This window comes from Cephus cinctus, unplaced genomic scaffold (genome assembly GCF_000341935.2).
Source record: "Cephus cinctus unplaced genomic scaffold, Ccin1 Ccin1_scaffold1641, whole genome shotgun sequence".
NCBI classification, from domain to species: domain Eukaryota; kingdom Metazoa; phylum Arthropoda; class Insecta; order Hymenoptera; family Cephidae; genus Cephus; species Cephus cinctus.
The window spans coordinates 1,013-13,254 of NW_014333919.1; the positions used below are offsets into that span (position 1 = coordinate 1,013).

The 12,242-nt window shown below is 44.6% G+C and overlaps 1 protein-coding gene across 1 annotated transcript; it reads left to right on the forward strand.

Moving 5' to 3' along the window:
• Positions 1-323: 323 nt before the first annotated feature.
• On the forward strand, positions 324-3,306 carry LOC107273492. The gene is made up of 2 exons (XM_015751749.2): positions 324-3,034; positions 3,113-3,306. The coding sequence occupies exon 1, from the start codon at positions 357-359 to the stop codon at positions 1,089-1,091; it is 735 nt and encodes a 244-aa protein (XP_015607235.1). The 5' UTR covers positions 324-356; the 3' UTR covers positions 1,092-3,034; positions 3,113-3,306.
• Positions 3,307-12,242: the final 8,936 nt, after the last annotated feature.

A 12,242-nucleotide genomic window follows, 5' to 3' on the forward strand; every position in this document is an offset into this window, starting at 1 on the left:
GCGGCTGCTATTAGACACCTGCGAGAAACAAGGAAGAGATGACCCTCTCTGTCGAGCCATTGCTGATTCCGTGGCCAGGATGGTGCGGATAATAGAAGACGGAATGGGAACAGTTCACGACTTCGTGAAACTGGACTCAGCGCGTAGGCGCAGGGGATTATGGACACCGCGGACGCGGAAAGGATCAACCAAGAAATCGCCGCCATACGCTCCAACTAGCGAATGCTGAAGGAGAGCATGAAGGATCAATTACAGGTGGTCGAGTTCACGTTGCACCTCTTCAACGACACCTTCACTAACGTGCAGAGCAACGAACAACGAGCTCAGCACCGTGCAACGTGCTGGCATTCGCAAAAATGGACACGGGCAACGGCCTTCACTATCCAAAGCGGGTCGTCACGCTCGACCATATCCTAGTGATTACTATGCACCAGCCGGGTAAATGGTTATTTGTAGCGCCCACCGACGAACCTATAAGTATTACCTGCGACGGAAACCCCGCCTCGTACGAAACATTAAGACACGTAGGTGTATTGACTTTGGTAGGCGTATGTACGGTAACCGCCCAGAGTTTCAGCTTGCGAACCATCCGTCGCATCACCCAGGTCGCCAACGAGGACTACTTGCCCCCCTTCAATCTCACACTATCGGAGATGGACGAAGTTAGTCCCCCGCGAGTGACCAGCGATATCGGAACGGTGAAACTTGTTAAAGTGCTACGAAACCCCGAGGAGTTAGCGCGCCTCGGGACGCGAGTGTCTAGCATTAAGGCATGCCTGGACCAGGACGACCAACACCTAGAACAATATTATCATAATCTAGGGTGCTACTCATTGGGTACAATAGCGCCAATAGCATTGGTTTGTTTTGCCGTGTACAAGTGTTACAAGCGTAAGCATAATTCGACATCAACGACGCTGACTCTCACGCCGAACTCGGTGACGCCCGCGGTAAACATCCAGTTAGAACCGCTAGTATCAAGGCCAGATAACCTTAGAGCGGCATTAAATAGATCACGCGAAAGGCGTTTTCGCTGGGCCGACCAGATCCCGCAAGACAGAACCAATGCTACGGGCAGACACGCCAGTTAAATTAAGGGAATTGTATCCAAAGTAATTATGGAAGCTGTGCTCCACTAGGAAAATGACCAGAATCAAGTCTTCACTCGAGGCCACCAGGGGCGAACGCTGTGTACAAATTGTGCGATTTTCTTTAAGGGGGGATGGATATTGTGCTGGGAGTCTCCTGACCCCATTGAGAAACGCCAGGCCAAGTAGTTCACGCGTGTAGCAATGCGCTAAGTCAGAACTAAAGGCGGCCTGACAACCGAGATGTGGAAATCGAAATATCGCACAATAATCACTTTTCGGAAGTCCAGCTTATAGCTGCACATCCGAAAATCGACAGTCTACAGTTAAAATCCGAACGGGTGAGGTGGTCTCGTGGAGTAGACTCGGTACAGGAAATAGGAAGACCGAACGGTGCCTATATTTTTCCAAGTCGACGTACGTCGAAATACTGTACAACACACTTGATTATTTCAACAAACCTTCTCAGTTTTGTTGTATTCACGCGTGTTTCAAGTCCTAAACCTGCAACGATCCCAAAAATACCTTGGTCCTAACCTCTCGATCGAACTCCTTCGTCACCGAGACGTTACGGCACAATAAGACTATGGCGAAGCGATCCTTCCAGATCTAGGAAACGTAAAGAATAATGTACGGGTAGATGTGCAGACGGAAGAACAGGAAAATGTACGGGAAAAAGTCCCGGTAAAAGTACCGGCGAGGAACACTAGGACACCCGGGGTATGAACGAAGCCCTTTGTAAATTTCATTTCTTTAATGTAATTATAGTGCGTGGTAAGTTACAGAATGTGGTGTGGTTACGAGTTAGGGTATATTCCGTAATTGATCCACAGTTGTTCTTATTAAATTTTAGCTAATGACATCCATCGATTTTTGTTAGCAGTCGAAATCAATCGATGCAATTGACTGAAATTTAATAACTATAACCGTGGTTCAATTACAGAATATGCCCTTAGTTTCCATTGCGCATGGTTGAAATGGATTTCACCAATCAACTTACAATATATTCCGTTCGAATCTCTGTTTTGATTAAATAGCTCAACGTCAATCCTGCACGGTGGAAATATATTAAATGACTTTTGTCGGTGCTTTAACCTATATAATTTCTCAAAAAGTAGTTTTCTAGCCCGTTTTTAGCCAATTGTCAAGTAATTTGTGTTATGCGATGTAGATATTTAAACAACTGTAGATATTTGACAGTTCCTATAAGAAGACATGATTTTAAGGTTAGATTTACTTTACGAATGTCAGTATTAACAAACTTGTAGCAATTTAATATGTGATTAGAATGCAAGTAATTTTAGAATATATTATACTTAATACTGCTGATAGTACTTTATCGTCTAGGTTTATATTGTAATTTGAACTTAAAGTACTTATCAATATGTGATTGCGAAGTTGAAAATGTTTCTATTCCAATCTTTACGTTTCATCATTTATGTTCCCAGGTACTTCCTAAATGTCCATTCCATTTTTAACACACTCGCTCCAGCAGTTTTCGATAGACTTCTGTTCACAAACATTTCCAACTGAATTTAGAACAACTATTCGCAACTAAAAAAATAAAATTTCTGTTGCTGTGATCAAATCAACTTCTGGGCATCTCAAGGTGAAGCATGTATAATCCTCCATCGTCCTAACCGTATGCTCCTCACAGCTAATAGCAAATCTATTTTCAGATTCCTTCTTGATGTCCATTCCCTTTCCTGGATGCTCGTGTACCTGTTCGTTTTCATTACGTGCATCGTTTCACCGCAAATCTCAAACGTGCATGTTAGGTGATACACTCTGTAGAGCACTAAGGATCGCTTTGGTAAATAAAATGTGTATGGAAACAATACACAGGAATTTTTGGAAATGACGCATCGCCATATGCTGGAAATGGTAGCTTATATTGTAAATATCGAATCAGCGATTTTGGAAGAAGGAATTATCGACAAGCAGATGTATGTACAAACGTTTGATAATTTTTTCACCGAGGATGAAAAAACTACATGCTATAATTATCTACTATCAACTTATAGTACCACCACAGGTTAAATCCGGACATTGGTCATCTTACATTTTAAGGAATATAAGTACACTCGATGCTGGGTTACCGACAGACCGGCAGAAAAATTTAGTGGAAAATGCGTTGTAGTCTATTGTTAAAAATTCAAAGTCGATTTTAAAATGTTCTTGGTTGTATTTTAAGAATAAAAAATGATTATAACCACTGCTTCTCAAATATTTTTTTTTGAGTGAACAGCGTACCAAGGTCCGTAACTCCTCCTCTCACAAGGGCAATCCACAGTATGGGAAATGAATTTGGAAATGGGGCTTTGTGTGGTAATAATAATGCCCGAACCTCACACCATGCTCAAGCCATAAGACCCCGTAGGCCGCCTGTTCTGAGAAAAACCACCTAAAAATTTGTGTAGCAACTTCTTTGCTAATCGGTTTTCTCCTTTGCTAATGGGTTCGATGGCCGAAGCGATAGCGTGCCACCTTGGTAAGCCAAAGTTCGAGCCTCTGCTCATGAACTTTTTTTCATACATTTTTTAATGCATTTTACGTCTGAATTTGTTTCAAATTATAATAATAGTCATGGAAATATGTATTATTATTACAATTTTATTAATTTCATTATAATTATTATGATTATGTTAGTACCGTACTCAATAATAACAATTTTTACTTAAGACATTGTTCAAAATTCCAACCTTCGGCCGCAATACAAGCTCGCATTCTGAAAAAAAAATTGCGCTTCACCTTCACCAACATCTCTGGAGTGACGCTAGCAAAGGCTTCGTTTATGCGGTCTCTGAATTCTTCGAGGGATCCAACAGGATGTCAGTAAACCTCCTCTTTGATGTGCTCCCAGAGGAAGAAATCCAGCGGGCTTAGATCTGGCCTGGAAACGCATGGTCAAGCCATATTCGCATCGCTGCCAGATAATGTACAGGTGTACCATCATGCTGCAGCCACGCTGTGGCTTCTTCGTCCGTACTGATACCGACAGCTCGGAGGAAGTATTCTCAAATTAAGAATTAAAAAGCGTCGGTACTCAGAACCTATCAGTTTGTTGGGGAGAATGTAAGGTCCAATCTAAAAAAAATGTTATAGTTGCACCGTTAACTTGAAAACGAAGGTCATTTCTGATGAGACAAAACTAATTTTTCAGATTTTTATGCCAGAGAGTTTAAAATGCCTGAAATATTCATAGAATCACATTTTGAAAAAAATATCTGCACGCGCGCGCGTGTGTGTGTGTGTGTGTGTGTGTGCATATTTTGCAAATGTTACTTATATCGACCTTCATTACAAAACAGAAGAATAACGTAGCCAGCAGGAATCATAATTGCAGACTCAGCACGTTACCCGGTGCATTGCCCGTGCCACCTACCCAGCTGGTTAGCCGAGTGCATTCCTAACGTCCTAACCGTACCTAGAGCATCAGCAAAAATCGACTATACAAGCAGCCAAAATCATGGCACAGACGCTCAAAAAATCATTCAGTTTCACGCGTAAAAGATCGGACTGCACATTGTCACTCGTAGCTCTAACCGTTAGAGTATTAGATTCAGTGTAATATTCGCAATCTGGCCTAGGTACGGATTCGTTATTACATACCCTAGGGAACAAGCTGGATCGGTTACCGGGCAAAATTGAGATGCATAGACTAATCTTTCCAAATATCGCATAATTTTGATAGATTTCTGTTCCAACAAATTTCTTTTTGCCTTAACCTCACACACAGTCAGGTTTTGTTATCCGATTTCACAATATTTCTCATAATAGAAACACTGTACACGACAATTAATTCAAAACTTTTAAATTGGTTGTAACAATATATCGTAAATTCACATTTTACTCGCGTTTTAAATATCTCTTACCCATCCTCAACATTTCAGAGAATATCTACCCACGTTGGAATAGCAAGGCGTGTTTCAACACCTTAAACGAGCAGCGAACCCACCATTGAGTTCATTCTTACCGCTCGGAATTCACTCAAATATTATTCACGTTACCTCCGGTCGTTCCTTTTCTTTTAGTTACTTCTAAATTTTTGTTATCAAATTTAAAGGGTTTGCTAGCCACTACGGCCTACGTAACACAAGATAGAAATAAACGCGTACTATAATACGTCTCGTTACCGAGAAGCGATAACGGCACGTAGGCCTCGTGGCCACACTCCAGGGTCCAGAAAATCACGGATTCGCACGCACAATTAAATTCACACAATATTAGTTTATAATAGAGAAAGAAAATACGATAGCCATGGAATTTTCCCGCATAACACTTGTTTCGAATCGGAAGGATTCGAGAACGGTAGCAAGGGACGATAATACCCTAGGAAAATTCCACGGTAATCGAACTTCAGAACTCACCGGTAATAACGACAAACAAACGTCTTCACACCACAACGGGCTGCCAGCGAGAGAGCTATCCATACGTTCGGTTCGCGTACGCTCGGTGGTGAAATCCCCACCCCTACTCTAGCGCGGTGGGCGCTCTTCCGAATTTAGTCGCTCCACAATTCAAACTGGGTTTCGAGGCCCTCGAAAATTCGATAAGGCGATACTTTACTTTCCAGCATATTCTATACTTAATAGATCGTTACTACTGTTCTCTTGGACTACATCAACTATTCTCCGGGGAGGTTCCACGGCTCTGCTAGTGGATATGGATGCTGTAGATCCCTCGAGGTGCACGCTTCCCCATCTACGGGGCCGGTTCTCGACGGTAACTTTTTCCCTCCTTGGACGGTAATGTTACGGCAGCCTTGTAGCTGACCCTTCGGTAGTATCCACGGGAACATCCTCCTCGCTGTCGTGACTTTTAGGGTCGTGAAGGCGCATCCTCCACCAGTCGCTGTAGTCCCGTTATTGCTGGCTCCTCGAGTCTTCCGGCTGCTATGATTATTCTTTCTCTCAGGAGGGTCCTTTAGACCTGTTCTCGGCAGCCCCTGTCCATGTGCGAGGTTTAGGGAGGCGCTTCTCCGGATAGAGCGCTTCCGGCCTTTGGCACGTACCGCTAGCTTGGCTCGGCTGGGCCTGCGACTCCTGTGCCTCCTCCGCGGCCAGTCATTCGGCAAAGCGGTAGCGGGTCCTCCTCTTCTCTGGAGTGGCTGCAACCGATATTAGTGGTGATCATCCACGTTCCCCTGTGGCGTTGCTTCGGGGTGCCCTTCCTTGGTTTGTTGTTTAGTATCTGCTCCCCACTCCGTCCGTGATGTCGTGTTACAAAGAAGTTAAGATACGAAAAGAGTTAGTTTAACAAAATATACGAAATTATATTAGGAGCCATGGAGTGTGTTGCCGTGATGGTGTTCCGAGTACGTGGCGGTAATGTGGCACGCCTTAAAACGCGAGAGCTAACCCTGGAACTGGTGACGGCAATTTTGCAACGTGACGTGGCATTTTGATGCACGTCAGAAAATTAGGCGAATTCGGCTACGTCGTGGGGCCGGATGGATTGCGGAGCGTTTCGCGTGGCGTTGGACTGATTTTATTTTAAGAATTTGTATTTATTTCCCTGTGGGGAACGTTTCGTTTGTTTTTGAGTTTATTAAGCGGATCCGAGAGGATTCTACACAATTTGTATTGAGACGGGGCCCGAGAGAGAGCCAACTATGGGCCTGGCGTAGCGCTGTCGAGGAGAGGGGACGTCAAGACCGGACCACACAACCTGGTGGCTCAACTACGCGCAGCAAGCGGCGAGCGTCTTCAGAAGCAAAGGGCATACAGGAGTGGCAGAAGCGGCGTGACGCGGAATATCGAGGGAGTAGAGGTGGATGTGATCCCCGCCTTCCGGAAACAGTACTGCAGCCATCCTATCGTAGCAAGATGCCAGGATCTATTTTACCGGGATCGGTAAAACAATTGAAGATCGCGAGGCGGCTAGCGGAGCCGATGTAACAGCGAACCTGATTGGACCAGGGGGTGGTATTACAGCGTGCTCTCAAGAAGGTTCCCGATTTTGGAAATTTGTAGCCTCACTCACGGCGTGGCCAAACTTAGTAGGGATAGACGTGCTATCGTTTTCTACCGATTTTTGTATTTATTGTATCGTATCGTGATCCGTTTGAGGGACTATAATCCAGGAGAGTGTGTTCCTGGCAATAGTAGGAGCTACTGGACAACGGTGAGTGACGCTCAGGGGTATTCTGGCTATTTTTTTTAATTCAGGGGATCAACCGATCTTTTCTGTTCGACGTACTCTTACGCGTCATCCTGCGCTTTCCTGACCACTAAGGGTCCAAGGTTAAATAATCCGGTGACAAACAGGAGATCGGTCTCGCATTTCATTATTTCAATTTTTCCGGTCTTGTGTCTAACCGTTCAGTCCACGTCTCACGGAATCGTCTCCCTAACACATGGGTGCGTGAGTCAATATCGTACCGCTTATTATCGTTACCGTATCGTTTGTTATATCGTATCGTATGTTGCGTTGTTCCAGCGGGAACATTATTGTATAATATCGTTCGGGTAAATATCCCAGTGTGTTATGCATCATCTCGATCAGTTTTCTGTACTTATCATTTGTATTTCACCATCTTGTTCTTATATTTACTATTTAAAATAAATCGGATCCTTCCCCGGATTTTCGTTCCGATAGTTTGTCGTTTCCAGTAATTTTGTTAGAGTGAACCTCCCTAACTTTCAGATTTTCATTATTGTCTCCCAGACCCAGGACCCCACCGCATAAGAGCTGTCCAGGGTGTCCTTAGGAGACAACGGTGTAACTCTGGTTATATCTGGCGCCAAATAATTTAGTATTTCATTAATTATTTCTCGCGGTGCCATTTATTTGTGCGTCACAAATTAGGCCCTTGCGGTCGGTGGATCCTGCTTGGACTTTGCAATGGCCTTTTAGGCCCGTATCGCGTTTCGGCGTGATTTTCCGCCGAGGACAAGACGGGTGAAATCCACCACGTCACAATATATATACAGGGTGTCCCAAAATTACCTGACCAACGGGGTATCGCGGTGTTCGGGAGGCACCACTGATCACAAAAATGACCTTCCTTTTGTCCGGAAGGTCATAGTTTTTTAATTGGAGCAGGTCAAAGTTAACCAATGAAAGCGAGGCGTCAAGAGAAATGTAGGCACCTGCGAACTCTGAGTTATCTTCCCTGGCTTTTGTTTCTCGGTGGGTTCGGTCAGGATGACGTCAGCCGAAGACATGCCTATTGGGAACAAGAAACAAGCTACCGAGAAACAAAAGCGAGAGAAGAAAACTCAGAGTTCGTAGGTGCCTACGTTTCTCTTGACGCCTCGTTCTGATTGGCCAACTTTGACCTGCTCCCATTTAAAAACTAAGAGCTTCCGGTCAAAAGGACGGCCATTTTCGTGATCAGTGAAGCCTCCCGAACACCGCCATACCCACCGGGTCAAGTAGTTTCGGAACATCCTGTATATGTGTACGAGCGATTCCATCAGACTTCAGCCAACCGTATTTTATGATCAGTGGTGCCTCCCGAACACCGCGATACCCCGTTGGTCAGGTAATTTTGGGACACCCTGTATATATATTGTGACGTGGTGGATTTCACCCGTCTTGTCCTCGGCGGAAAATCACGCCGAAACGCGATACGGGCCTAAAAGGCCATTGCAAAGTCCAAGCAGGATCCACCGACCGCAAGGGCCTAATTTAAATTACGATAAATTATTTTATTATTTTTCTTTTGTTTGGCGTGTACTCTGCCGGAGTTCGAATAGGTGCCTGCTCGCCGTGCCTGTGAAGACGCGGAGAAGGAGAGAGGGAGAGCCAGCTGGAGTCCCAGGAGGAAGGGAGCTGCGACACGCGAGGGTCGACACTCAAGCTATCTGCGGACAGCAGCACTACTGGCCCAGGAGGCGCGCGCAACGCAGGACAGCTTGACGTCACGCGGCAGCAACGCGCTCTACTCCGCTGATACTCAACCACGACGACTGGAAGCGGCGTACACAGCGCCACCTGACTGAGTACCACTACCGACCCCTATGGCATAGCGCCCATCGTCAGTTTGCGCATAATTATATTTCCGCGAGTTGGGAATCCAGGGACGCCTGGTGCACCCTCGCGCAAGAACGAATGTTACTCTTCGTAGGACCGAGCTGTACAAATTGTCCACAAGAGATGTGCACCCTCGCGCGAGAACGAATGTTACTCTTCGTAGGACCGAGCTGTATAAATTGTCTACCATAGATGATGAAAATTATTAATTGTCGCGATGACATATTCGAAACTGGCGCGTGGCGAAGACGCTGGGTTGAAGGATTCGTCCGCAGGGCGAATCGCCGCCCATTAGCCTAAAGGGAGGGGGTGCTATCCTTCACGCGAAAACAAAGTGCGTGAAGATCGAGAGATTCCTGCTTGGACACGCGAAGACGTTAGACGTTCTGTTTTATTGGGTTTGATTTGTGAGTACGCGAGTGCACAACGTGCAAGTGGGCCGACGATTGGTTTTCTGGAATTATGCGACCAGGGAACACTACGGTAAGCGAGTATAACTGACTTTTGTGAGCGACGTAACTTCGTGCGAATCGTGGTACCGGATTTTATTGTTTTTCGTAAGTGTTGACTGCGCGTGTAACGAACACGCGGAGGGACAATCCCTCACCTCGAATAAGACCACGGCACGAAGGTCCGTCGACCGGCAGGGTTCACTGTTTAGAACTTTGGTTCTGATTTTATTACTGAATTAGAATTTTGTAACGTCTCCGAACTGTTTCGTGTTGTCCGCCCGTCAGGCATTTATACCCTTTTGATTTTGTAACGCGAAGAACGCGTACAGGTCCTTGACGGTCGGGTATCGTATGGTGGTAAATGCGGATTAGTCGTGTTACGATTTTTTGAATTGAATTCGTACGGTACGGGAAGTACCCGTTAATATCCTGAATGTACTTTTGTTTTGTCTTCTTTTGATTTCTTTAAAGTACTCTTTTTTGTTGTAACTCATCGATTCGGTATTGTACAAAATCGTCGCGCTTCGCGCCGCCGATTTTCTTTAATAAACCGAACTATTTATTTGAGATCGAAGTGTCCGAATGATTTTGTGTGTCGCGTGATCGTCTGACCCATCCGACCTATTGTTCCGAACCCCGACGCCTCCGCGTAGCTGAGTTAGCCAACGTAAGCACGCGAAGACGAACTGTAGAAACTGATACGTGGTTCCCGTTTTGGAACCTGGCGCCCAACAATACCTTAGGTATTTTGAGAGTAAAATTTGTTAGCCCCTGGGTTGCCTGGAAAGCGTAGGAATCGCGTAAAGTTGTGCGCCGGTCGGTCTTGCATTTTCTGGTGAGGTCGATCGCGTAAAAATCTTTTGGGAAGGTTCCCGATTGTCGAAATTCTTAGCGTCACTCACGGTGTGGCCGAGCTTAGGAACAGACGTGTTTCCGTCTGATAAACTTTATATAGTCTCGTATTGTTTTGCTTTAGCTTTGTCGGATTTTTCTATTATTGTATAGTCTACCGTGCCGTTTTGAGACCGCTTGAGGAACCCAGTATCAAAGAGATTGTGTCTTGGGGATATCTGGAGCGACTAGGAGGGCGGTAAGTGACGTTTTTGTGAGTTGACCATATTTACGTGAATGAGAGATAGACCGTGACGCAGTGTCGTGCCTTACGCATTCCCGATCATTATTGTATCCGCGGATTGCTCATCGGTGGCGCTCTGGAGGATCGGTGCTATTTAATATCGTTTATGGATCAAATGTTGGTTTTGCGTTACCGTCGATACAGTCCACGCCTCGCGGAGTCATTTCCTTAGTGCAAGGGTATCGTGAGTCCGTTAACATTCGTTAACGTTAAATTCTGTATAATATTCTTTGGCTTGTATATTCTGTGAGGAATGTGGTATAGCGTGTACTTCCGTATAGTGTGGAGTACAATGTATATTTTTGTAGCATATTAAGGTCCTGTAAATTTGTAGATATTAGTTTGCCAATAGGTCTTCGGGACTGACAACTTAAATAATTCCCTTGGGGGATCTACGGTCCCGTTCTGCGTAAAGCGTGTATATTCTGTATAGGAACCGTTGTTCCATTTCTTTCCCTTGTGTATTTTGTTCAGGAACCGTTGTTCCATCTCTTTTTTTATTGTGTTGAATAAATCGGGCCAGATTGTGGTTCCGTATTTAATTTTGAAAACTTTATTGGTTATTCGTTGTAGTTGTTGAAAGTGAACCTCCCTAATTTTCAGATTTTGATTATTGTTTCCCAGACCCAGGACCCCACCGCATAAGAGCTGGCCAGGGTGTCCTTAGGAGACAGCGGTGTAACTCTGGTTATACCTGGCGCCCAATAATTTAGTATTTCATTAATTATTTCTCGCGGTGCCATTTATTTGTGCGGCACCGTTAAAAAGTGTCGTCACAATATATATATATTGTGACGTGTACCGTTCATCGGCGTCGCCTACAAATAATCCGTGGCTGCTCCCAACGTGCTGAAATCGAAGAAAAGATCCGAAGATCTAACTGTTGGGCAAGGAAAATATCCCTTTAACATTGAATTCAACCGCGCTACGAGTAGGTACGGTACGGAGAGACCTAGCCAATAGAGAGAAAGGAGAGGTTAGGGAGCCAATGGAACTCAACGAGGAAAACTAGAAAGTGCAGAGAGACACATAATTAGAAAAGAAATAAGTATAGCAATAAAAAGAGGAATTGACACGAGAGACAGTAAACCTTAAATGTCGTTCCTCTATTCACAGGTAGGACGAGTGTAAATAATGTACATATTGTAGAATGTAAGCATAAAATAAAAGCAAAACTCTATTCACAGAACAACACGTGGTGGTTTATCGTCTCAACTCCCAAGCCAAATAACCAAAAGGGGCGAAAGTCATTATAAAACGACATTTTTGTTCTACTACATAAAAGAAAAAGCAATCATGGACAAGCTTTTATTTGAGTTCACGCTGTTGCCAGGCTCAGATAGGAAATCAAATATCGATTCCATAACCTCAATCACAACTGAAAATGACAAGAGGAATGCAATACCAAGTGAATTTGAGGCAGCAGGAATCCACACAGAGTTGATAAAAACACAATCATATGGAAAGGTAAAAAACAGCTTAAAAAAAAGATACCAAAAACGAAGAGTATGGATAACGATGACACCAGAGCTGTCAAAAATCAAGAGACTCGGTCGAGTCTCGCGCCAAGTAAAGGCAACCGGCTGT

What these genes read in the sequence shown, in the direction of transcription:
- LOC107273492 (XM_015751749.2), top strand. Translation starts at nt 357, where the DNA reads ATGGACACGGGCAACGGCCTTCACTATCCAAAGCGGGTCGTCACGCTC.